The sequence below is a fragment of the Myxine glutinosa genome, chromosome 6 (assembly GCF_964187855.1).
Source record: "Myxine glutinosa chromosome 6, kmMyxGlut1.1, whole genome shotgun sequence".
NCBI lineage: Eukaryota > Metazoa > Chordata > Myxini > Myxiniformes > Myxinidae > Myxine > Myxine glutinosa.
The window spans coordinates 106522414-106549597 of record NC_136266.1 but is presented as its reverse complement, the minus strand read 5'-3'; the positions used below and the strand labels follow the sequence as shown (position 1 = coordinate 106549597).

At 45.8% G+C, this 27184-nt stretch overlaps 1 protein-coding gene across 1 annotated transcript; it reads left to right on the top strand.

Annotated features, from left to right (window-relative positions):
• The first annotated feature begins 10505 nt into the window (after positions 1-10505).
• On the top strand, positions 10506-26809 carry LOC137430154 (BMP and activin membrane-bound inhibitor homolog). Its single transcript, XM_068120781.2, has 3 exons — positions 10506-11017; positions 24824-25114; positions 25476-26809. Exons 1-3 carry the CDS (start codon positions 10936-10938, stop codon positions 25919-25921), a joined length of 819 nt encoding a protein of 272 aa, XP_067976882.2. The 5' UTR covers positions 10506-10935; the 3' UTR covers positions 25922-26809.
• The last annotated feature ends 375 nt before the right edge of the window (positions 26810-27184 follow it).

Below are 27184 nucleotides of genomic sequence, written 5' to 3'. Positions count from 1 at the left end.
CCTCACCGCAACCAACGCAACCACTGACCACCACCACCGACTCCTCACCGCAACCAACGCAACCAACTGACCACCAACTGACCACCAACTGACCACCAACTGACCACCCAACGCTTCTTGCGCGCGCGCCTTTTTAGCGCCTCCAGCGATCAAGCCGCCGGCCTTCAGGACACGCCCATCGGTGTGCTCACCTCGGCCCTGGTTGGTCATGCGACCCTCTGGCTCCCCCCTTGATGACGACGGGCGGGCACGCCCCTCTTCCCCGACCCGAGCACTTGTTCAATGGTGGTTTTGGAGGGGAGGTAATTGGCAATCGAGGCTCGGCAATGACGAAAGGGGATGTGAAAGGAAATGGAGATTTTGGGGATGGGAATGAAAGGGGATCTATTCTCTTTCACTGGTGCAATGGAGTACTTCAATTAATGGGAGACACAGCCTTACTTTAAAACACAGAATAAGATATAATTATCAAACAGGGGTATTCTATTATTGGCTGACGTGTATGCTTGTGGACTAATTATGGGATGCCCTTTCACCTTTACACAGCTCCGGAGGCAGGGGGCGCAGAATAAACAATAATAATAATTTACACAATCAAAAAAAGATATACAGTCCTCATAGCCGCAACAATATAAAGCCAGGTAGATCTGTATAGGTAACATGCTTCGACTGTCACAATAGGGAATCTAACCTTGTAATAAGTTCTGTGTTTTTTAGGCGGTTTGTCGGGTAAGTGTATACCTGTGAACATACAAGGATGTTCGTGTGTTAAATAGTTATAGGGATTAGGATGAGACCCCTGTGTGTCAGACCTGGTAATCATTCCTTTGTCCCTTATGACAACGCACTCATATAAACACTTAGATAGGCCCTTTAGTGCAACATTAAATAAATTCCCCTTCCCTTACAATGACCTTGGAAGAGGATGGGAAGGAAGCCAGATCAAGGCACCGCCGGATGGCCGCCGCGAGCTGCACCACCAGCTGGCTTGGCAACATCACGTGAGACGAGCTGTAACCACACCACAGGGAACGTGTGATTGGTTGGCGCGGAAGGCGTGAGCCTGGAGCCAATCAGCGCGGAAGGTGCGAAGACACAACTGAGAAGTGGGTGGTTGATTGGAGGGAGGCACGGCGGTGACGTGGGGAGGCGATAGAAGGTTCGGTGGACGGCGGGGAGCTACGAGGCTCTGGTTGGTAGCGCGCCAGAACTGACGTGACATGCAAAGTTACAAAAGGGCACGCTGACGTGCTTCGCTCATGACTCTGCTCTTCTTCGTGCTGGAAGCTTCGCTCTGGAGGATGTGTCATGCTGATGGTTCGCGCTTAGATTGCATCTTGCGGAAGCTTCGCTCTTGGTATTGAGTCGTGCTGGTCCTTTGCTTGTCGTTGTTCGTCCTTGGCTCTTGGCTCTTCGTCTTGAGAGGTCCTGGTGACCGTTGGTTCGCCATCTGCATGGTGCTTGGAACGGTCCTTCTCGGTGCTTTCAGAGCTTGGAGTGGTGCTGGGGCCTCGTGTGCGATCGACTCGGAGCTTGGAGTGGTGCGGGCCGCGCGGGGCCTGGCGAAGCGTGCGAGCGAGGCGGACAGAGGGTTCCTTCGTGCCCGAGCTCGGAGCTGTGTTGGGCGGCGGACACTGCACTACTGACAGTTAAGATGCACCACATTTCACACGTACGCGACGGACAGTTATTTTTGCAATTCATTCCCCTGTCTCGTATTTGGAAGTCGGTGTGCGGGTTCCCGATTTAGGACATTTTATTACCGGCACGTATTTCCCTGTCCCGCGATTCCTTGTGAGTATACTCTTGCATTATTTTCCCGTTCCATTCAAAATCGTGTGTCCGTTTTGAGTTGATTCCCCTGCAGGATCGGAGCTGCGGTTGGATCGCTATCGGTAAGCGCTTCCGCCTCTTCCTCTTCACTTCCTCCTCCCGCGGTTGATAGCAAAATCCGTATTTGGTCGTCGCCTCAGTTAAAGCCGTTCTGGTCATTCGCGAGCCCTGTTTTTAACCGGAGGGTATTCGCACGACAGTATAATATATGTGACAGTGAATGGTGTCGTGATCATTCACTGTTGTGGCTAGTAGACCATTGCAGGCACATTACCACCCCACCTCAGTAGGCCTGCCAAGTTGGTAATAGCCATTGGCAAACACTGGTAGCTGTGGGTTGGTGCAGCTTGTACCATGCCATGGCATTCTCCGCATCACAGCAGTGCAAGGCAAGCCATATTTTCGGTATGTTACCCCCTTGCCACATTACCCGCTTGTATTAGTCTTTTTTTCCTTCGCTGTGGACACCACCCACAACTTTTACTCCACAAACATAGACTCGATGACACCTGCCACTGCCTGGTCGCTCCACACACAATAAAACATATCATAGAAGACCGCAGTCCTGGCTTCACGTAGGCAAGAGCACAACATCGTGGATGTGTGGAATCTCTGGATTGCTCCTGTGAGATCGATCGCCTCTCTCTGTGCCGCTGGTCGTTTCAAGCAGAACTGACTGGGGCAACACATCAACAGTCTTTTTTTTACAACAGCAGCAGATGACATGCAGTATTCTGATGGTGTTTCTGGCTGGTCGGTCTGTATGTGCAGACATCTTCCGTCCACCATGTGTCATCCCCACTCTTCTGCCTTCATATTGATATGTGTCCCTTTCCACTCCATCATCTGATAGTATACACGGAGGCTATGATACCTTGCACCTGCTGTGGTTGGTGGTAGAGTTTGGAGTTGCACTTGTGATGTGTGTGCTCTTATAAATCTTCTCACAAAACCACCTGGACTATAAGGTATCCAGTGCTTTTTGACTGCTTGGCTGAACACCTTAGCCTGCTGGCATAACAGCACATCACTCTTGATCTTCTTTACTGACAAACCCTTTTCCAATCAAAACAGGCGAGAGGTTGTATCACAGCCAAGAATTGCATGGCTAAAGAGCACATGGTCACATACATCAGGAACAAGAAGCTTCTTAGATTGTTTTATGCACCATATATTGTTCTTTTTTAAGGATTGCTTGGGATCTGGTGCCAGGAACAACTCATGTGTGTCCATTTCATCATGATGCAGTAGAAGGACCACCAGGTCTGTCAACCCCAATCATAAGTGTCTTTATGTCCGGCAGACGCCACAGCTGTTTGGACAATGAGGACATCAGCCTCATGCTTTGCATGATCTATGCTGCACCCAGCCCTCTCTAGTTTGTCACCGAGATAATGTATGAAGCACTGCTTGGTTGTCTTATTGGTGACACATTTCACCCGTGAAGTGCACTGTCAGGTGTGTGGCATCTTTCGTTGTCGGATCATCTTGGTAGCCATTGAAAACAATTGTTGTAGCAACACCATATTGCTGTGTCACATATCTAGCACGGCCGACTCACACTGTCATATGTGGTACCCCTTGGCCATGGTTAGCGATGGAGTAGATAACCATCATCATTTATATAATGGACATTTCCACTGTGTTGTCTTTGCTCCCCTGTCATGGTCGTCCAGAGAGAATCAGCAAGGGACGCCTTATTGGCCTGCAGGGGAAGGGAGATTCACTCAAACAATGCAGGGGATGACTAAAGATTTCATATTTCTAGAGTGTTGGTAGATCTTGGTGAAGATCCCGATTCGGATACTAGAATTTTTTAGTGCGATTCTTCACCTTTGAGAGATAGGGCTAAAACTGATTTATCGCGCGATATATCAAAAAGTTGTGGTTGGATTCAGACACAACTTGGTGGATGAGTTGGGTAAGTGACAAGAATAAGCCGATTGGATTTTAGTTCAGGTCCAAATCCAGATCCGGCCTATCAGTGGGATACAAAACATAAAGTGTTCAGCCAGGCGGAGGTGTGCGCTCTACCGAGTGCCGGTCTAGTTACCTCCGCCACCAAAGGTGGATGGAGGTTATGTTTTCACCCCTTTCTGTCTGTCCGTTTATGAACAAAATATCTCAAAAAGTTGTGGACGGATTCGGACGAAATCTGGCAGAGATGTAGCGTATGTGACGAGGACGAAATGATTAGATTTTGGTGAAGATCCGGATTCGGATCCGGCTACTAGAATTTTTAAGCGATTCTTCACCATTGGGAGATCGGGCCTAAACGATACATAGCAGGATATCTCAAAAAGTTGTCGACGGATTTGGACGAAACTTGGTGGACAGGTTGTGTGTGTGACAAGGAAGAATCGATTCGATTTTGGTGAAGATCTGAATATGGATTCGGATATGGTGATTATTTAATTTTTTAAGTGATTCTTCACTATTGGGAGATTGGGCCAAAAACGATACATAGCAGGATATCTCAAAAAGTTGTGGACGGATTTGGACGAAACTTGGTGGACAAGTTGTGTGTGTGACGAGGAAGAATCGATTCGATTTTTGTGAAGATCCGGATCCAGCTAGTGGAATGTTTAAAGTGATTCTTCACCATTGAGTGATTATGGCCAACCGGGCGGAGGTTTGCTCTCTACTGAGTGCCGTTCTAGTTCTAACTGCAATCCTCATAAAGTTCCATGTAAACTAGGTAACAAACCTAAGATGACAATGGTCATGATGCTATCATGATAAATTTTGAAATAAAGCCAGAACATGTTCAAACACTCTAAGATACCATGGTGGTGCTAAGCTCTTGAGCAAAGCACGGTAGACTCCTCGTACGTTAATAAAATGCAAACACCCAAAGGAAGCTTTAGGTGACTTGCATTTTATAGACATAGAATTAAGAGCTTTGACAGAGAGAGACTGTGTGATGCATTAGGGCAAGAGGAGCAGGTTGGGAGGGTGGGGTGTGTATTATAACTGGTGTGCTATTAAATAAATGAGTGTGCAGCTTGTCTTGCAAGTGACCACAAAATTGTATTTTGTTACGAGCGGCAAACCCATGGCGATGATCAAGATGTTCTGTCCGACATTAACAAGACCTTCCCAGTGCCCACAGGATGATGAATGGCGGGTTGGCGCCTGCCTGCTTTTCCGGTCACTCCGCAGACGCTCTATCCCATAAAGCTCATGCGCAGGCAGGTCAGAGCACGAAGTTTATACCTCTCATGTTGCTCCGAAGGTCACAATGAAAATGTTTCATGCACTTTCAAAATCTTAGGCCTACACCAAATTGTCCATAACATGCGTGGTTCAAGCAGTTGTCAGTTCAACATACATTTAAATGCATCGTATCCTTGGCAGAAAACTTTTTGGATCCCATAATTTTTCATTGTTTATTCCTTCTGTTAGATCTGAAATTTGATTTCTGCCTGTTACCCTCAGCTGGTGTTGGCTTAGTGGTTAGGGTGCCGGCTTGGGATCCTAGGATCCTGGGTTCGAATCCCGGTCGATCGCTGAATTAACGCCAGAGGGGTTGACGCAGCCTGTCATGTTTCCGAGGTCGGCAAATTGAGTACCAGCTTGCTGGGATGAATGATCACGGTGTGTACCCCGATTTAGAATAGGTACACCGTATCCCTGCGCATCGTAAGAGGCGACCAAGGGTTGGCGTCAGGAAGGGCATCCGGCCATAAAAACATTGCCTCAAACAGGGAACAATGATTGTCATGGGGCCCGCAAGGCTAGCCCCTGCTCTAGCGGGGAAAATGGCTTTAAAACAATCATTCATTCATTCATTCATTTTTTTTGTTACCGTCACCTGAGGAGAGGGTATTGCATTTGAGTCCGTTTGTCTGTTTGTTTGTTTGTCCGCACAGAATAAATATGATTTTCTCTGCAACCGTTGGTCCGATTGACAGGAATTTTTCACCATAGGCGCAACTCCACCTGTAAATTTTTTAAATTGTAATTATGACGTCATAGATCACGTGGTATGGCCGCCATCTTGGAAAATCCTAAAAGCTTTGCACCTCGAAATCTCCGAAAGCGCTGCAAAGACAAAATTGAGACATGGCTCATTGTAAAGAACTTTCCATTTGGAATAACATATGTCAATGATGATGTCATAATTCGACAAGCACAAAACTTCATCCGATCAAGATGAAATTTCTTGAGTGTCATCTCGGGATAAATTGGTGGAGAAAAAAATTATGATAACGTCATCGGTCACGTGGTTCGGCCGCCATCTTGGAAAAACCGAAAAAAATTGCACCTCTATATCTCTGAAAGCGCTGCATAGAAAAAATTGAGACATTGCTCATTGCAAAGAACTCCATGTAGAATAATTAAAAAAAATTATGATGATGTCATCGGTCATGTGGTTCGGCCGCCATATTTGTTTTAACACAAAAGCCTTAAAAACCACTGAAAACACATCCTGGTGAAGGTCTGCAATCTCTGATTGCTCTTCCTAGTTTATTATTGTCACATGTACGATGCAACGCAAGATGGCCGCTCATCACTATCTCATGGAGTTTTGCCTCTGGACCTCCTGCGCTATGATCTGATCCTGCACAGACTTTCTCAGCACCCTCTGGTATCCACAGCAGCCCTTCTCCTTTACAGTTCTGTATTTGCTTTCCAAACTTTTACATTTCCAACTTTTCAAAAGAAAGACAATACCAGAGAGTAGGTTTACCATCCAGGAATCTCCATTCATTGGCTACCCTAACATCACTCAACTCTTACTGGTGTAAGACCCACCCAAGATGGTGCCCAGACTTACAACACCACTGTATAGTCCATCCCACCCGGGAAAGTCAGTCCAAGAGATGACGTCAAACTCCTGGGATATTATTGTGAGGTTACATAAGAGGCCATCTTGAACTTCTAATAACATTGAGCATCTACCAGAACCTTTTTCACCTTAATGGAGAAACTTCACGAAACGATCCGACTCCAAATTCCATCGACACGGAGTGATCTCATCGAATGCTAAGTTAAGTGAATCAACTTATTTTAATTACTAGTACATCCATTCCCTAGGGGAGCGACTAGAAGGCTCATTCTATTTTTGTGGTCAAAGGTCAACTCGAGGTCAAACTTCAAAAACCATCAATTTTCAAGTCAAAAATTTCAATCCAATTGACCTGAGCTTTGATTAAGATTGTCAATTTTAATCTTAATGAAATGAACAATTTGATGTATCCATGGCAACTTTTTGGGGTGGGAGGGGGGGGGGTTTGCAAGTATCGTGCTCTGCATGATGTCTTCTGGTTATCCTCTTTGGGGTATATAGATTACAGTAGATCTCGGCTCTGGTCCGTTCGTCTGTGATCTATGTGATAAGCATATAATGCCTCAAGTACGTCAGAATTCCTCCAGGTTCCTTTCAATTTCATGTTAAACAGCAGTAGCAACTGTTAAAGAAGGTAATCATACGTGTTTGTGGTTTATAATATTTATTACTTAAGGTATAAGCTTTCCCCATGAAACAACTCCAAGCATCACCTCTTCCCTCCATCAGCTCTCTCCTCCATCAGCTCTCTCCTCCATCAGCTCTCTCCTCCATCAGCTCTCTCCTTCATCACAACTTCTCTCCAATAACCCCTCCATTCACGCTAACACTGCGTTTGTCCATGGAGAAAAAAAACCCCTTAGAGGGGATGTTATTAATATTACATTATTATCACGAGCAACGGTACCTGCCCTATGGGTGGGGCTTCAATTGGGAAGCCCAAATGAAAAGGCAAAATATCAGAAATTGAAGGCTTTTTTTACTTCAAACGATTCATATAAACATCCGTTGAATCATATCACACGCAAATTATCAAAATCTAAACAGTACATGGCGGTCATTTTGAAAGAAGATTGAATTCTGGAAAACGGAAGCGGCCGCTACATGTCTTTCTGTCGCAGGTTTATGTGTGAAGAGTGCGCACCGAATCTGTAACATGGAAGCGGCCGCTACACCTGTTACTTCGGAGCCGCACGTTTATAGAGGAAGAGTTCGTCAGGAGTCGATCTACTCTCTCCTGGTACGTAGAATCTATATAATAATAGCATAAGCACTCGACTTTGTTATCCCTTTTACGCCGCACCCAGTGACCCGATGCCCACGGCACTAATGGATTTACGATCTACGAACCGCGCTCTTTGTTTATCACGTACAGCCATACTCGAAAAATCGGAATTAGCCGACGTTGGGGCCCAAAAGCATCCGATTAACTGCCGATACGACGCCATCTTACGACTCCATCGTATTGGCGTCTGCTGGGCGAAGGCGAAGCAAGCCGTCTGCTGATTGGACAGGCGAAGGCGAAAGCAAGCCGTCCACTGAGTGGACAATCCAGAGCATGCATTTGTGCCGGTGTCGGCGATCGTTGTTCATATACGCACTCTTCATTCTCATCTTTCTTCCTAACTCTTACTCGGACAAGCAAATCCCCTATGCCATCCATAATGGTACACTCTATCCATACACCACATCCTCCCTTCCGTGGATGTTCCACGGGTTTCAGCTAGTAAACAGTATTTGTCGAATTTCAACAAAAGCCACATCACTGTTCATATCGGTAAATATTATTCCATCGTGTTTGGAAAAACTGGAAAATTGGAAAAACAATATAGCCTATTTTACTCCCAGGGGTCCCAAGAATACCTACCCAAAATATCGTTGCGATCAGTTGAGCCGTTTTTGCGGTACCTTCGAACGGACGGACGGACATTTGGTGAATTATAGTAAGATTAATGTTATTATTACTTTTATTATTAAAAGTGGCCTTTGAAAAACGCCACGATTAGCTATCTCAGCACGTATTTCGCTCAAGATCGAAACCCTCTTGGGGAGGAGGGCAAATGAAGTCGCTATGACGACGGAATGTATGGCGGTCGGACAGACAGATATCAAATTGCATATTTTAGTTTGTGATCGCAATTTCAATTCAACTTCCAAAAAGTATAAACCTTGAGCAATGTCAGACTGCTGGAGGATGAAGTCCTGCCTGAGGCCTCAAGTCAAGTTGTGGGGTGCTTGTCTTGTGTCGGTTTGGCAAGAGTGAACATTTGTGGGAATGGAACTCTCACTATATTCAGTGGAGAAGAAAACGCGTCTTAAATCACTCAAACAAACAGCCATGTCAAAAAAGTGTAACAATGCAAATAAGTGATGACAGGGAGAGACCGTTGTGTTTGTATCAACACATCCCATTGATTACACTTCCCATGCCCGTCTGTACAGATTACTGTGACGTCACAATAACATTTACCCATATTCCCAAGGTTGCTGCCACCCCGTCACACCCATAACCTATTGTGATGCTTGCAGGGCAGGAGGTGGAGATGTTGCCAGGATTCCACTATTCAAATGCCTAGTCCTTCCAAAAAGGTACCTTGGAATCAATATTGGCACTCGCGAGTACTAGCAGACAGAACAACCGGCTTAATGTTCCCTAGCTCGTCTTGTGCAATGCGACACCCTAACCGCCAAGCACTTCCATAGTGCTGAGCAGCGGAGAAAGGGACGATACGAGCCGGACACGTAGACCGACGGACATGTTCCATCACCACGTGGGTGCACCGTGCATGGCACAGCCATTTAGGTTCTTTCCAAAAGGCAGAGTGCTGCTTTGGTGTTGTGCCAGCAGGGGGTATTGCATTGCAGACTCTGCCGGGATTGGTACCTGGATTGGGAAACCCATCAAATGGTCGACAGCACGTCCGAGCCATCTGTGATGGAATCTAGGATGCAGCACCCCCTGCTGGCACAACATCAAGCCAGCGGTTTCATTCTGAAATCTGAACCGACGTGTTTCGACGTCACGATCATTGAAGTTTACAAAATTCTGATTCGTCCTGTTTAGCCATTAAAAAGGAAGGTGTGTTAGGGTTAGCATCACCCGGTTCATCATCCGGCTCATCACCTACCACACAGCAGCTGCGGCTCATTCCCGGCCTCGCGGGCAAGACGCCCCGGGGGCTGCAGCGTTTTATCACTCCCTGATCGATATCAGAGTCAAATATTTCCAAAGCGGCGCGGACGCGGGTCGACGCGATAACAGCGCATTGTCCTTCCCGCCCGCCGCGGCGGCTAGTTGGCGCCAGTCCCGGAGGAGCCCAATTGAGAGGCGCCCAGCGCACCCTCCATCACACATCCCCTCCAATAACCCACCCCTCAAATACCCCTCCCCTCCAATACCGCTCCCCTCCATCACCCATCCCCTCCAATAACCCACCCCTCCAATACCCCTCCCCTCCAATACCCCTCTTCTCCAATAACCCCTCCCCTCCATCACCTCTTCTCTCCATCACCACTTCTCTCCATAACCTCTTCTCTCCATCACCTCTCCGCTCCATCACCTCTTCTCTCCATCACCTCTCCCCTCCATCACCTCTCCCCTCCATCACCTCTTCTCTCCATCACCTGTCTGCTCAATCTCCTCTTCTCTCCATCTCCTCTTCTCTCCATCTCCTCTTCTCTCCATCACCTCTCCGCTCCATCACCTCCCCGCTCCATCACCTCTTCCCTCCAATAAGCCCTCCCCTCCATCACCCCTCCCCTCCATCACCCCTTCCCTCCCCTCCATCACCCCTTTCCTCCCCTCCATCACCCCTCGCCTCCATCACCCCTTCCATCACCCCTCCCCTCCATCACTTCTCTCCTCCCACCTCTCGCTCCTGAGCTCCTCCCGCGACGCTCTTTAGGAGAGCTGAACCTTCGGAACGTTCACTCTGCACCGCATCGTGACTTAATCCACAGCGCTCGAACTGCTCTTCATCCAGCATTAACTGCTCACCGTCTACCTCTCACCTCTCACCCATTCACTGCTCACCTACTCACACATTCACTGCTCACGTACTCCTCATCCATTCACTGCTCACCTAATCACACATTCACTGCTCACCTAATCACACATTCACTGCTCACCTACTCCTCACACATTCACTGCTCGCAGCCTATTTCTCACCCATTCATTGGACACCGCGTCGCCCCCACGCCTGCGTGAACATGCGCATTCGGAGTCCCACGCGTCTTCTCTCCTGCTGCTATTAAGACCCTTCGTCCATCCTCGTCCGCCCTCGTCCCACATTCCCACCTTGGCTCACACGATGGAGCGAAAAAGGACGGGATCCTTGCTCGGTCTACTGCTGCACCTCGAGATGTGTACGCTTTTCGTGGCCTTATCTAAAGGTAAGGAAGGGGTTAAATTCGGCTCGTTTGTGTAGCACATTCCACGTTCGAACACTCTGTCCGCACCTCCAAACATCTACCAAGTTTGTTTGACTTTTGTCCTGCGAGCTGCGATCGTAACGTTCATAACAGGTGCGGATGATTCATATATCGCGTTTTCGAGGAGTGTTCAAAAAGTTCCACGAACCTGGAGCAGTCGTCCGAGTTGTTCCCAAAAGTATACCGAGTCGTGTTTGTGTGTGTATGTATATGTAATATCTAATATGTATATACGACGGAAACGTGCACGTACATGGAAAAGTTCATGAACAGTTGGCATATTTTTGGAACACTCCATGTGCAATGTCTAAGTATCAAACAAATCCCCCTCCCGCAGCAAACATGAAACAATAAGTGTTTGATTGTGTTATGGAAGTTGATGGATCCCAGGACGAGGCACAAACAAACCGATCGACATTCGGATTTGTTCGCTGCTCGAGAGGTCAGGCCGGACCTGCGACCATCGATCCACCAACCGGTCCGGTGCCGGTGGTTCGATACGTCTGGCTCCGCCGGGATGCAGCGTCGCTCCGCTTCTCCACCAAGTCCTCCAATGTATAACAAGCATCAGCTGAGCCGGACACACGAACTCGTCTAACACGTGAATCATCAGCATCCACGGAGCAGTTTCAAACGGCGTCCACGAATGCGACGGTTATGTTTTGTGGTTGAGTTATGCTTTGTGGTTGGGTTATGCTTTGTGGTTGGGTTATGCTTTGTGGTTGGGTTATGCTGAGTGGTTGGGTTATGCTTTGTGGTTGGGTTATCCTTTGTGGTTGGGTTATGCTTTGTGGTTGGGTTATGCTTTGTGGTTGAGTTAGGCTTTGTGGTTGGGTTATGCTTTGTGGTTGGGTTATGCTTTGTGGTTGGGTTATGCTTTGTGGTTGGGTTATGCTTTGTGGTTGGGTCATGCTTCGTTGTTGGGTTATGCTTTGTGGTTGGGTTATGCTTTGTGGTTAAGTTATGCTTTGTGGTTGGGTTATGCTTTGTGGTTGGGTTATGCTTTGTGGTTGGGTTATGCTTTGTGGTTAAGTTATGCTTTGTGGTTGGGTTATGCTTTGTGGTTGGGTTATACTTTGTGGTTGAGTTATGCTGAGTGGTTGAGTTATGCTTTGTGGTTGGGTTATGCTTTGTGGTTGGGTTATGCTTTGTGGTTGGGTTATGCTTTGTGGTTGGGTTATGCTTTGTGGTTGAGTTATGCTTTGTGTTTGGGTTATGCTTTGTGGTTGGGTTATGCTTTGTGGTTGGGTTATGCTTTGTGGTTGGGTTATGCTTTGTGGTTAGGTTATGCTTTGTGGTTGAGTTATGCTGAATGGTTGGGTTATGCTTTGTGGTTGGGTTATGCTTTGTGGTTGGGTTATGCTTTGTGGTTGTGTTATGCTTTGTGGTTGAGTTATGCTGAGTGGTTGGGTTATGCTGAGTGGTTGGGTTATGCTGAGTGGTTGGGTTATTCTGAGCGGTTGGGTTATGCTTTGTGGTTGGGTCATGCTTTGTGGTTGGGTCATGCTTTTTGGTTGGGTTATGCTTTGTGGTTGGGTTATGCTTTGTGGTTGGGTCATGCTTCGTGGTTGAGTCATGCTTCGTGGTTGGGTCATGCTTCGTGGTTGGGTTATGCTTTGTAGTTGGGTCATGCTTTGTGGTTGGGTCATGCTTTGTGGTTGGGTCATGCTTCGTGGTTGGGTCATGCTTTGTGGTTGGGTCATGCTTTGTGGTTGGGTCATGCTTCGTGGTTGGGTTATGCTTCGTGGTTGGGTTATGCTTTGTGGTTGGGTCATGCTTTGTGGTTGGGTCATGCTTTGTGGTTGGGTCATGCTTCGTGGTTGGGTCATGCTTCGTGGTTGGGTCATACTTCGTGGTTGGGTCATGCTTCGTGGTTGGGTCATGCTTCGTGGTTGGGTCATGCTTTGTGGTTGGGTCATGCTTTGTGGTTGGGTCATGCTTTGTGGTTGGGTCATGCTTTGTGGTTGGGTCATGCTTTGTGGTTGGGTCATGCTTCGTGGTTGGGTTATGCTTTGTGGTTGGGTCATGCTTTGTGGTTGGGTTATGCTTCGTGGTTGGGTCATGCTTCGTGGTTGGGTCATGCTTCGTGGTTGGGTCATGCTTTGTGGTTGGGTCATGCTTTGTGGTTGGGTCATGCTTTGTGGTTGGGTCATGCTTCGTGGTTGGGTTATGCTTCGTGGTTGGGTTATGCTTTGTGGTTGGGTCATGCTTTGTGGTTGGGTCATGCTTTGTGGTTGGGTCATGCTTCGTGGTTGGGTCATGCTTCGTGGTTGGGTCATGCTTCGTGGTTGGGTCATGCTTCGTGGTTGGGTCATGCTTCGTGGTTGGGTCATGCTTCGTGGTTGGGTCATGCTTCGTGGTTGGGTCATGCTTCGTGGTTGGGTCATGCTTTGTGGTTGGGTTATGCTGAGCGATTTGATTGTACTCGTGGTTTGTCTGATAATTAATCAGGAGGTTGTAATTTGTTCAAGGTGCTCTTCACCAAGGACACCGTGGGATCTTTGACGTCCACCAACTAATGCGACACTTAACGTCCATTGGAGGGACATTGCTTCCACATCCTGTATGAGAAGCACCAGGATGAGAGCTTACAGCTGGATCGGGATTCAAACCCAGGCTATACAGCTCAGAGCAGAGTGCACACACCTCTAGGTTGTCCCAACAGCCCATCATTGATGTAGTAACTGCTTATTAGTCGCCCACCGGTGTTTGTTCTCCGTCTGTCAGTCCGTCCGTCCCACTTGTGGTTTTTGAAACTTTATCCCCATTCCCTTTAACATGTTCAACTTAAATTTGGTGCATGGCTTTATTATGATAAGTTGCAGAAGAAGTTTCAGTTTCAGAACGTTTCGTCAATTTTTCACCGAGTTATGCCCTTTTTGGACTTGGTATCACATCTGTAGGGGACAAGTATATTGAAAAGCAATTCTCCATATTGTTATACCTAAGATGAAAACCTTTCTCGATTAATCATTCCTCGCACTCATTTTGCAGTAGAGTTGACTCCTTACCCACATTGTTTTACCCTTAAGAGTTTAAGGGGAAGGGAGGATCATCACCCCGGCCCTCTTGCGCGGTCCTGCTCCGTTATCTGGGCTGCTTCCACCACATTGGATTAACTTGTTGAGACGACCCTTGAACTGTGACTGACGTCTTGAACTAAAAGCTAGGATTTTGTAGAAACTCCAGTTACTAAATGGACTCATTCCTTGGTATGTTTAGCGCTCCCATTTGAACCCCTGGCTCATGATGTTGGCAAACCTTGGTTCAAATCTCTCATCCATTGACTACCAATGTCCTTGTCATTCATGTAGACCTACATTGATGTCTTTGTCGTGCTCGTGATCTATGTTGACATTGTCCTGGATACAAGTACAGTATAAACCTTATTTATTTTAATTCAATCGCGATTGCTAACTTATTAAACCCTTGTGTGTTTAACCTGTTTAACGTCCTTTTATCCAATGATCGCTGTGTTTGATGGTGCTAACGCTGATTTTAAACGAGTTCACTGAACCCTTTAACATAATAACATACATGTCGGCTCCATACTAACCCAAGGGTGCTCCATTCACTTTTCACTTCACTCATCTTTCCTGGTATTTCATGAAATGATGAGGTGATTATTTTGTCAACATTCATTTGAGGACAATCGAGCTAGAGGCCTTGCCTTCGAACATTTGTTGTGAGAGAATGGTCAAAGAGGGATGTGGATGCCATTCAGTGTTCCCAAGTGTACCCTGCGGAGTATCACACTGCCTGGAAGAAACACCTTTAGAGGCCATTTTTCCCCGCAGAGCAGGGGTTGGCCTTTTATGGGCACCGTGGTCCCCTTTTATGGGCACCGTGGTCCCCTTTTTTGGGCACTGTGGTCCCATTTTATGGGCACCGTGGTCCCCTTTTTGGGCACCGTGGTCCCCTTTTTTGAAGCGATGTTTTATGGCCGGATGCCCTTCCTGCCGCCAACCCTGTTAGTCACCTCTTGCGACACACAGGGAATTACCAGTGAACTGGTACTCAATATGCCGACCTCGGAAAGATGACAGGCTGAGTCAACCCCCCTGGCGTTAATTCAGCGATCGACCGGGATTTGAACCCAGGATCCCAGGCTCCCAAGCCGGCACCCTAACCGCTAGGCCAAATCACAGTGCCTGGGATAAGTGCAAAGCTTCTCCTCGCTGAGAGTTTACCCTGGACGGATCATTAATGCACGCCAGGGTGCCAAGGCAGCCCTCAATCATGGGTAGGAATTATGCATTTCGTCTTTGTACCGGCGCACATTGGCCTACGTTTTTCAAAAGGTGACTTCGATGTCCCACAAGTGACTGCGAGTGAGCAGTTGAGTTTGTAGCTTGACCATATTCCCCAAACCTAGAATTGGGAGACGTAAAGGCGGATACGCCACTTCTTACCTATTCTGCCAGCATGGTATATGTACTAGGAGGAGTGAAATCGTTTGTCCTGCAAAAGGTGTTCAGTGCCAAAGACACAGGACTTCCAGGTATCAGGAAGTCACACCCCGCTCAGAAGATGTGGCACTGGCTGGAAACCGCACAGGGAAGTACGAACACCTGCACCGAGTTTCGCTAGTGCAGGACCATTCATTCCATCATGGTTGGGGGGGAGGGGGAATGTTTTTGACATCGCTTTCTACCCTGACCAACTCACTTTGGTTCCGGGGATCTGCATCACCTTGGCTCAGTGGATCTACGAGGAGTCAGTTCGTTATTAATGCAAGATTAGTTTACTTAAGGCGCACTCAAGGTGGTTTGAGCCATTCAGTACAACAATACCGGGCCACCTGCCGAGGATTAGCACGGCTTGTGGGAGAACACCTAATGAAGAAAAAATTGGCGCGTCAACTTGAAATTGGCAAAGATGGCCTTCACAATCCCCCTTCTGTACAAGGTTTGTTTACTTTGGCAGGTGGTTTGAAAATTGAACTGAAACCTATGGATGTATGCAATCACCTCTTGTGCGCTGTGAATTGAGATTGTGTCGTATTGCACAATGCTGATGTTGTGCTTGAGATTATGATTGTATATCACAAAGGTTATTGCATAATGCAGGTTTTCCCAAACTCAAGACCACGTACGTCCAAAATGATGGAATTTCTGTATTTAGCTGTGAATATCTCCTCATTATCGGTTTGTTCAATAATTGAGGGTCAACAGGATGTCTCACAGGTAGTCTACTTGCCCTTGAACTGTCTAGTCTGGGTTTGATCCCAAATCGAACTGCATCATGCAGGTGGGACAAGGAGCCGGTGGTCCCGTCTGCCAGCTTTCGCTGCTGGTGGACTTTGAAGATCCAACGTTCTTTTTGCACAAAGAGTAGTTGCCATTGTGCTTGGGACCAAATTCCTGTCCCAACTGCTGCTGGGAAAGACAACGGGAACCCAACCTGTGTAATCCTTGCCGTAAGACTGTTTCACAGCACCAATGCCCTACAAAGGGTGTGGCCCGTTATCATAATGGCACGAGGAACCACATGAGGGCTCTACCCAAGTAAGTTTCACAAACTTGGCAGGTTACGAGTAAAGTACAAAAGACTATTCTCCAACCGTTTTGTAGATATTTTGTAACAATTAAAGTCTTAAAAAAAACTTTGATTAGACAGACATTGAATGTTGGTCATCACCATTTTTTTATTTAGATGGCACATGCCCATGTTACATTGATGAGGAACCCCATTCACATGTAATGGTCCAAATAGGTCAAAGTGGTCTCTTGGTCTGCTTGGTGCTCCCATCTGACCATGTATAGTAAGCAGCTCATGATGTTAGGATCTCAGGTTCAAATTCCTTATATCCGTTGATTTGTCCATTGCTTCCGAACAAGCTTGCAAATCAACTTGAGGTACACTGAGGTCTTTGTCTTGCATGTGATGGAGGTGCAAGCTCCGCCACGAGCCCGAGATCATTGTTTTTACAAGAAAAGTATTTGGCACATGAAGAGAACATAATATTTTGCTGATAATCACCAGTTTATTTAGAATACAACTTCTACTACTCCATGTAGCGCCCTTTTAAAAATCGTTGGTTTAGTGTTTCCCCGAAATACCTTTTGCTACCTGGAATCCTTCGCCCACTACTCGTTTTATAACTCGATTTCGTAAAGAATCGCCAAAAACAACAAATGCATTCACTCGACTGATAGTCCATGAACAGCAATTTTTAATCCATGAGAGCACGGAGAATGGCAATGTCTCCAAACAGCATTTATAATTCGGCTCTAATTGAGGCTCTGTTCTCAGAGTAAGCAGTCTGTTGGTTGCATCATTTCTAGGGGAAGCAGCTGTTTCACTGATGCGGTTCTGCTGTAGATTTGGAAAGGAATTTACAACTTGCGATGATTCGCCAACTCTTCGGATAAAGACACCACCTTGGGGTCTTTAACGCCCACCAACTGATGCTAGCAGAGGGGATGCCCGGCTTAACGTTCAGCCGATGGATGGCACGCTCTGTGGTGCAACCTGTGAAACACCAGGGTGACAGTTTTTGTCGGATCGTGAATCAAACCCAGGTCAAACAGCACAGCCACCAACTAGACCATCAAAGTACCCACTACTGTGCATGTCTCCTGGAAAACCTTGAGGATGGCATACGTTTTAGGCTTGCTGGGTATATTGCTGGTGCACAAGGAACATCGTTTTCCATGCAGTAAACTCACAATTGTGATGATGTACCAGCTATGCTCTATGGATGTCCTTGGGAATATGTTTTGTGTTGGAACATTATACCTGACAAGCCCTGGAAGTGCAATTCCAATTTTGTTTTGATTTATTATTGCGAATGTTAAATCTGCCTAGATTCCTGTTGGACATTTGTGCAGCTTTTAAGCTGGCTGTCCTGCATGCAATAACTTCAGCATGTCCTCATTTGTCCTGCTGAAAGAACCCTGTTTATCAATTCCACTCACTTCGATAACACGTAATCAGACTTGTGAACAGGTATGTAGAAAATTGGGATTTGCAGCATTTGCCTTTATATATTTATATTATATATTTATATTATATAATTATATATTTATTATATATTTATTATATTTATTATATTTATCATATATATTATTATATTTAATATATATATTATTATATTTATTATATATATTATATTTATATATAATATAAATATAATATATATATAAATATAAATAATATATTTATTATATATTATTATTATTATATATTTATTATATATTATTATTATTATATATTTATTTATATTATACATTTATATATTTATATTATTATTATTATTATATATTTATTATATTTATTATATTATATATATTATTATATTTATCATATATATTATTTTATTTATTATATATATTATTATATTTATCATATATATTATTATATTTAATATATATATTATTATATTTAATATATATATTATTATATTTATTATATATATTATATTTATTATATTTATTATATATATTATATTTATTATATATATTATATTATATTTATTATATATATTCTATTATATTTATTATATATATTATATTTATTATATATATTATATTTATTATATATATTATATTTATTATATATTTATTATATATTATTATTATATACTGTATTTATTTATATTATATATTTATATTATTATTATTATATATTTATTATATATCTATGTTCTATCTATCTATCTATATATGTCATATATATTATATTATAAGTTTTTTTAATAAAAGTTTTTGTTTGTTTGTTTGTTTGTCTGCACGAGCTAATCTCCTGAACGGTGAAAGATAGGAGGAAACCTCGAACAAAAAATGTCTGGATGGGCCCCGGGAACGTTATAGGCTAGGTGGTGAGGCCGCCTCGGCCGGGCTGGGCCCATTTCGCAATTAAAAGCTGAGCTGAATTATAGTAGTCAATCTTTTATGGCCGCGAGTAAAAGCTGAATTATAGTAGTAAATTCATTCAAAAAGAACCCGGGCAACGCCGGGTGCTTTCGGCTAGTTTATTATATATTTTTTTATATTTATTATATTGTATATATTATTATATATTTCTTATATATTATTATTATTATTATTATTATATATTTATTTATATTATATATTTATATATCTTATTATTTCTTATATATTATAATTATTATTATTATATATTTATTTATATTATATATTTATATATTTGCCTTTATATTTGCCATTTTTGCATTTGTCTAGGCTGGGTTAAATCCCTGGGCAGGTGACAAAGATGTCCTTTGCTGATGTTTCACAGGCAGACTGTTGCATCAGTGAGTCCAGTAGTCTTTGGGAGGAGACTTTTAAACTGGTCATCGTGTCTGTTAGAGTTGGTTTGTGGAAGTTAAAAATCTTTCAGTATCTTGTGAAAATAGTAGGCCATTGTGTACAAGTTCCCTGAGCAAATTCTACATTCCTGCCCTGATTGCTGATTGGGTGCTGATTTATAAGCACCTTTTGATGGAATATCAACCTGTCCAGGTATAGGTCGCACCGATGACGTGCTAGTTGTGTCCTCGTCCTCTCCTATGCATCCCAGATAAGTATGACTAATTAATCATCGCCGCAGTTATACTGTACATACAATCATTTAGGCCTATAAAAGGGTCATCTTGGGTAGGTTGATATGATTTTAACTGAGAAAAGACCTAATAGATGAGTTGTATGCTTTTCAGGACATGCTGATATGAATATGAAAACATTTTAAGACGTCAAAAGTCACTGGATATAGAGTTAAATGAAGAAGAAACAGTTTTACCTTGAAGGTGCAAAAAGTAAATAGAATCTGACGTTTTAAGTCACTTTGGACATTTGTACATTGGCAAACTCGCCCGAATCAATCTTCGGTCCGATTGAACCGGCAAGGCAGAGCCAACTGGACCGGAGTGGAATACCTGGAACGTTTGAACCTTCGGTGAAGACACAGGAGTCTGTTCACGAACTTACTTTTGCGCTAAAGTTTTTATCGTCAGCGTTACGAGTCAGAAAAAGCATGAAAGATGTGTTTTGGCTCATGTTTTCACTTGGAATCTCAACGGAATGAACTTAAAATAAACATCTTCGCAGCTTGATTCCTCGGTGCAACCATTCAGAACCAAATGCAGAAGTTTTCTCCCTGTGGCAGCACGGAAGGTGTTTCTTCGTCCTCTTCTTCCTTGGATGGCATTCCTGATGATACCGATCAGATTGCCTTCAGTCAAGTGTCCTCGCTCTACGATCCCCCCCCTCTTTGTGATCCGAGTAAAGGTTGCTTCCTCGGTGGCATCAGGGGGTTGTGGGTGAACTTTTGACTCGTTTAATGTTTTTTGTTTCCTTACTCTGATAATTTAGGATTAACTCTGGGTCCTTTGCCTTATGGTGAGTTATTTATTGGCAAAGGTCAATCTCAGCAATTAAGTGGATGGATCCCTACGTATCCATCTCCAATATAAGGGGCACCACACTTTGTATGGCCACTGAGTTATATTTGAGTTGGCAGATACACATAGGCCTCTCAGCATGTCTTTGCCACAATTAGGCTGAAGGGCTTGTTGAGGAAGAGTTTGATTTTTGTTCGGAGAGTCGTCGTAATGAGGAGAAGAGCTTTGACCCCGTTCCTGAAAGCTCGCATTGTGTGTTGGTAATAGCTTGGCTCTTCTATATTGGGCATCGTGACGATACGATGAACCGAGTTGCAAAAAGCCATTCAAACTCCAGGTGGAATTCCATGTCAGACTTGGCGCTGATAGTGCAAAGCAGTGGATGGAAACCCTCCGACTGGCAAACTTTGTCTCTCCTCGGCCCTCTGCTTGTTTACCTAATATCATTCATTAATAATGATGCTCCCCTTTCATATAACGGCATCGCGAAACACGTTTGCCAAATGGAAAGACAGTCCCATCAGTTATACCCAATTACCAATTCATGAATTCCATCGTGACGGAATCACCATGTGCACTCTAATTTTGAACATATAAGGTAATTATCTTGAATGCTAAGAAGAGCAGAGAGAATTCAATTATATGTATTGAACCAGAACTGTCACATGGCTACAGACGAGTACTACTCTCAGTGAGGCAGACCAGGTAATGTGACGGAATCACACGTGGGTGACGATTTTCATGGAATTCATCAATTGCTCCCATGTGGAGTCTGCTATACTTTTAGAGGTTACATCAAGCCGACTGACCCGTCTGTTATCGCTTGACTACTGGATGGTATAGACTCTGTGTTACCTTCAAAATGAGTAGATTCATGTGTGCCAGTACCCAGAGCCAATTTCCCGTCCTGCGGCTGGAGAGGTAATGGCAACCCCTGCATTCCCTGCCAAGAAAGCGCTTCGGCACCGCCGATATTTCTTGTCCTGGAGTATGTTATTTGGATGGACGGGATCCCAATTAAGTGCAACAATGCTGTGTTTTATTAGATAACATGTGACATAGTAATATGCAACATACCATAATGAATCCACAGTTCTTCGACATAAAACGTTTTTCAAACACAAAGTATTTATTGTCCAGGACTTTGCTAATGTCACGGTCAAAGTACTGCTCCAAAAGCAAAAACGTATTAAGGGATGTGTAATGTCCAAAGGATTCCTTTCTGTTCCATGCAAGACAAGGCGAGCGGTTTAGTATTGAATTAGTTTGATTTTGAATTGTCTGACTTTACATTGGTTAACAACGATAGCCTGGTGTTGGCTTAGCGGTTAGGGTGCTGGCTTAGCGGTTAGGGTCCTGGCTTAGCGGTTAGGGTGCTGGTGTAGCGGTTAGGGTGCTGGCTTTGCGGTTAGGGTGTTGGCTTAGCGGTTATGGTGCTGGCTTAGCGGTTAGGGTGTTGGCTTAGCAGTTAGGGTGTTGGCTTAGCGGTTATGGTGCTGGCTTAGCGGTTAGGGTGTTGGCTTAGTGGTTAGGGTGTTGGCTTAGCGGTTATGGTGCTGGCTTAGCAGTTATGGTGCTGGCTTAGCAGTTATGGTGCTGGCTTAGCGGTTAGGGTGTTGGCTTAGCGGTTAGGGTGTTGGCTTAGCGGTTAGGGTGTTGGCTTAGCGGTTATGGTGCTGGCTTAGCAGTTATGGTGCTGGCTTAGCGGTTAGGGTGTTGGCTTAGCGGTTAGGGTGTTGGCTTAGCGGTTATGGTGCTGGCTGCGGTTAGGGTGTTGGCTTAGTGGTTATGGTGCTGGCTGCGGTTAGGGTGCTGGCTTAGCGGTTAGGGTGCTGGCTTAGCGGTTATGGTGCTGGCTTAGCGGTTAGGGTGCTGGCTTAGCGGTTAGGGTGCTGGCTTAGCGGTTAGGGTGCTGGCATAGCGGTTAGGGTGCTGGCTTAGCGGTTAGGGTGCTGGCTTAGCGGTTAGGGTGCTGGCTTAGCGGTTAGGGTGCTGGCTTAGCAGTTAGGGTGTTGGGTTAGCGGTTAGGGTGCTGGCTTAGCGGTTAGGGTGCTGGCTTAGCGGTTAGGGTGCTGCCTTAGCGGTTAGGGTGCTGGCTTAGCGGTTAGGGTGCTGGCTTAGCGGTTAGGGTGTTGGCTTAGCAGTTATGGTGGTGGCTTAGCGGTTATGGTGTTGGCTTAGCGGTTAGGGTGTTGGCTTAGCGGTTAGGGTGCTGGCTTAGCGGTTAGGGTGTTGGCTTAGTGGTTATGGTGCTGGCTTAGCGGTTATGGTGCTGGCTTAGCGGTTAGGGTGTTGGCTTAGCGGTTATGGTGCCGGCTTAGCGGTTATGGTGCCGGCTTAGCGGTTATGGTGCCGGCTTAGCGGTTATGGTGCCGGCTTAGCGGTTATGGTGCCGGCTTAGCGGTTATGGTGTTGGCTTAACGGTTAGGGTGTTGGCTTAGCGGTTAGGGTGCTGGCTTAGCGGTTAGGGTGCTGGCTTAGCGGTTAGGGTGCTGGCTTAGCGGTTAGGGTGTTGGCTTAGTGGTTATGGTGCTGGCTTAGCGGTTATGGTGCTGGCTTAGCGGTTAGGGTGCTGGCTTAGCGGTTAGGGTGTTGGCTTAGTGGTTATGGTGCTGGCTTAGCGGTTATGGTGCCGGCTTAGCGGTTAGGGTGCCGGATTAGCGGTTAGGGTTCCGGATTAGCAGTCAGGGTGCTGGCTTAGCGGTTAGGGTGCCGGCTTAGCGGTTAGGGTTCCGGATTAGCGGTTAGGGTGCCGGATTAGCGGTCAGGGTGCTGGCTTAGCGGTTAGGGCGCCGGCTTAGCGGTTAGGGCGCCGGCTTAGCGGTTAGGGTTCCAGATTAGCGGTTAGGGTGCCGGATTAGCGGTCAGGGTGCTGGCTTAGTGGTTAGGGTTCCGGATTAGCGGTTAGGGTGCCGGCTTAGCGGTTAGGGTTCCGGATTAGCGGTTAGGGCGCCGGATTAGCGGTTAGGGTTCCGGATTAGCAGTCAGGGTGCTGGCTTAGCGGTTAGGGTGCCGGCTTAGCGGTTAGGGTTCCAGATTAGCGGTTAGGGTTCCGGATTAGCGGTTAGGGTGCCGGATTAGCGGTCAGGGTGCCGGCTTAGCGGTTAGGGTGCTGGCTTAGCGGTTAGGTTGCCGGCTTAGCGGTTAGGGTGCCGGCTTAGCGGTTAGGGCGCCGGCTTAGCGGTTAGGGCGCCGGCTTAGCGGTTAGGGTTCCAGATTAGCGGTTAGGGTGCCGGATTAGCGGTTAGGGTTCCGGATTAGCGGTCAGGGTGCTGGCTTAGTGGTTAGGGTTCCGGATTAGCGGTTAGGGTGCCGGCTTAGCGGTTAGGGTTCCGGATTAGCGGTTAGGGCGCTGGATTAGCGGTTAGGGTTCCGGATTAGCAGTCAGAGTGCTGGCTTAGCGGTTAGGGTGCCGGCTTAGCGGTTAGGGTTCCGGATTAGCGGTTAGGGTTCCGGATTAGCGGTTAGGGTGCCGGATTAGCGGTCAGGGCGCCGGCTTAGCGGTTAGGGTGCTGCTAAATAACAGGTTAGGGCTAAATAACAGGTGCCGGCTTAGGATCCGAGGATCCTGGGTTCGAATCCCGGTCGATCGCTGAATTAACACCAGGGGGGTTGATTCAGCCTGTCATCCTTCTGAGGTCGGCAAATTGAGTACCAGTTCACTGGTAATTCCCTGTGTGTAGCAAGAGGCGACTAACAGGGTTGGCGGCAGGAAGGGCATCCGGCCATAAAACATTGCTTCAAAAAGGGGACGAAGGTGCCCGAAAAAGGCCAACCCCTGCTCTGCGGGAAAAATGGCCTCTAACAGTGGTTTTTGGTACATTGTTTAACGACAAAAAGATAGGTCGGATTACTCAACTCTGGGGTGTACGAGAATGGACTTGAGTTTTACTCCTGGAAGAATCCGATTTGATTGAAGCTGTTTGTGGAGGAGTTGGATAGTGTAGACGATAAAGATCCCACTAAAAATAGGATGTTGAGCTGTTAACTGGCACAACCTTGTATTCCTGAAATGGTCAAGTGTTTAAGCCTTAAGGGTTAATAACATTGCCTCTTTAAAAACCCTTCCTGGTCTGTGACACTTCATGATCATTGGGTTTCCATCCAGAGATCGGATCGCATGTTCTTCTTCCTGTTTGAAGCGCACATCATATTTATCATAACAAAGATGTATTCCTGATATATCCTCTAGGTTGGCTGTGGTTCCTCTTTTTCTTGCTTTTGGTGAGGTATAATACATGGTCTACGGTACGGGACATAATCATATTTTCCTTAATTCAAAAGCAAAAACAACTTTGTGTTGGATTATAGATTGCCTTTGTGTACAAAAAGCATAAAGTATTTGCAAATACTATTTCAAGCACAAACTCTTTGGAGGTCTGTATGCATAAACTTATAAAATGTCCCTGGCTGTTTGTTTCCAGGTGACATCCGTTGTTACTGCGATGCGCCACGTTGTGTGGTCACCGGGTACATGTGCAAGTCCCCTGCAGCCGGCTGCTTCTCCCGGCCACTGCGACCCGCCGTCGCGAACTCTCCGCGCACCCACGGCTGCCTCGAAAGCCTGGGGCCTTCGCATGCATCCTGCCAATTCGATACCTCGGAAAACCGCACGGAAGCACGGGTGCTGCTGCATTGTTGCCAGGAAGACATGTGTAACTACCAGGACGCACACCAACAGCTTCATCTGGATGATGGACGGGAGGAACTTTGGGGTGAGTTGACGGAATGGAACATTGTTCTTGGAAATGAATGGAGGGGAAGAGACCAAAACGGAGTCTGAGCATCAAATGTTGACGGTTTAAACAAGAGCACAGCATGGATTTTTCAAATAATTCAAAGCAGAATATAAATATTTCTAACAGTTTATTTGTTTTTTCACCAGCATTTTTAACATACTGGTTACATTGTGGTGAAGGAAGTCTTGGTTTTTGACGAGTTGAACATGAATCGACGAGTTGGCCAAACAAATAGGAGTAAATATTTGAGGTTTTTTCTTATTCTAATAATAAATAGTGAATATACATGTGAGATATCCATCTTTGGTAACACGTTTATTAATTTTGATGTTTACAGATTCTGGGAGGTGGGTGGCAGAAACGAGAGCAGAACCTCCTGCTAGAGGTGCCACCATGGAAGAGGAAGATGCCAGGGAGCAAGACCTCTGGCTCCGCGCCGCCGTTATCGCCGTGCCCGTCGCGGGCGCTCTGGTCTTGGTGCTCCTCATAGGCCTCGCCTTGCGCCTGCTACGAAGCGAGGCCCGGCGGCAACGCCTGGCCTTGCACCGCCTCGGCTGTAGCTTGCGCGACTCCCGTCCCCCTCCCGTCCGTGGCGTCGTCGAGTGCTGCCCCGCTTGCGACGGACTCGTCTGTGACGGTGGCTCACGCAAAACGTCCTCCTGGCCGCAGGGACGATGGTCGGAGACCGACGGCGGAGGGTCCGATCGGACGCATAGACCGTCGGCTTGGCCGCTGGGCCGCTGGGACGCGGGTGCTGTGAGCGAGAAGGTCGCGTTTGTGTGAGCAGGAGAAGAAGAAAGAACTCGCAACGTGGCTTGATTACTTGAAACCAGTCGAGGTTAATACATTGATAAAACTCTGGATTCTCCTCATAGAAAAACAACCACATTGTGCTGAAGTGAAGGCCGTCAGACTAAGCTCCTTTTGTGGTGACAACAAAGAGTTTGTAGAATTGTTTTGAGAAAGAAGACTTATTTCTAACGTAAGAATATTTGAAAGAAAGATGGTGACATTTCACTAATGTTCAGGGACCATGTTATTGAAAGATAATCTCTTAGATATTTCTCTGTCTCCTTCACCCAGACATTTTGTTTTGTTGAAGTTCCTCTTGTGTGTGTGAACTCGGTTTGTTCACTTTGTGGCAAATGCGTTACATATTCAAGTAGAATGATTCTTTGTCATTGTAAATTAGTTCTCAGGAGCCTGGGTTTTGCGAAGGACCTTTTATGGCCACAAACCCAGACAGACATGTCTTATCTCTACACTCCACGAGGCCTTGTATTTATTTTCAGTTATTTGTTGTTTTTGGATTCCACTCCTGTTTCTCTGATTCTCCTTCTGTTTGCCCCATTACCATTGACTCTTCATCGGAGGAAGAAAGGTTAAAAAGCACTTTATTGTGGGTAGGAAGGCCGCACGTTATCTCAAAATGGCCAGCGCAATTGAAGTGTAGGTCGCGTGTGCCCTTTGACCTCCGTGCGGCCGTGTGGTGTCGCAGACATTTCCACCCCCTCGATGAACCCAAACTAGTTTTCTTTGCAAGTCAACAGTCAGCTACTTCCAAGATGGAGATGCATAAAGGCTTGTGTGTCACATATTTGCGCGAATGCCTGATTCTGTTCTCGGTAATAAAAAATAATATATATATTTCCCTTCTTTGGAAAATGACAAGTCGCTTCCCTCTCTTTTTTATTGTATAGGTAAATGTAATATTATTTACTCTCTTTCCCTCGGTAGTGCATTGTTATTCCTGATGAATATCGCTAAATACAGGTGTGTGTAGGTATTCCACTTGTCACTGAACAATCTGATGCTGTTGTGTGTAACTTGTTTTGAGACCTCGAATTGTAAGTTTTGCGATTGTTATCCAGAGATCGACTTTAATCGCTTCACATTCTTCCAGGTTTGTGTACGTTTTTCCAAAGATAATCACAGTAGCAAAATAGTTGTGCCTAGTACAGGCCGCCATCTTGGCATCTCTTTTGGAAGGTTGGTGGGGCTAGGCTATAAACCACATGGACAGTAATGCTGTCAGAATGTCATCAT

Coding starts and splice junctions, on each gene's coding strand:
- LOC137430154 (XM_068120781.2), top strand. CDS start 10,936: ATGGAGCGAAAAAGGACGGGATCCTTGCTCGGTCTACTGCTGCACCTC. Junction 11,018..24,823: donor TTTCGTGGCCTTATCTAAAG/GTAAGGAAGGGG, acceptor GTTTGTTTCCAG/GTGACATCCGTTGTTACTGC. Junction 25,115..25,475: donor TGGACGGGAGGAACTTTGGG/GTGAGTTGACGG, acceptor TGATGTTTACAG/ATTCTGGGAGGTGGGTGGCA.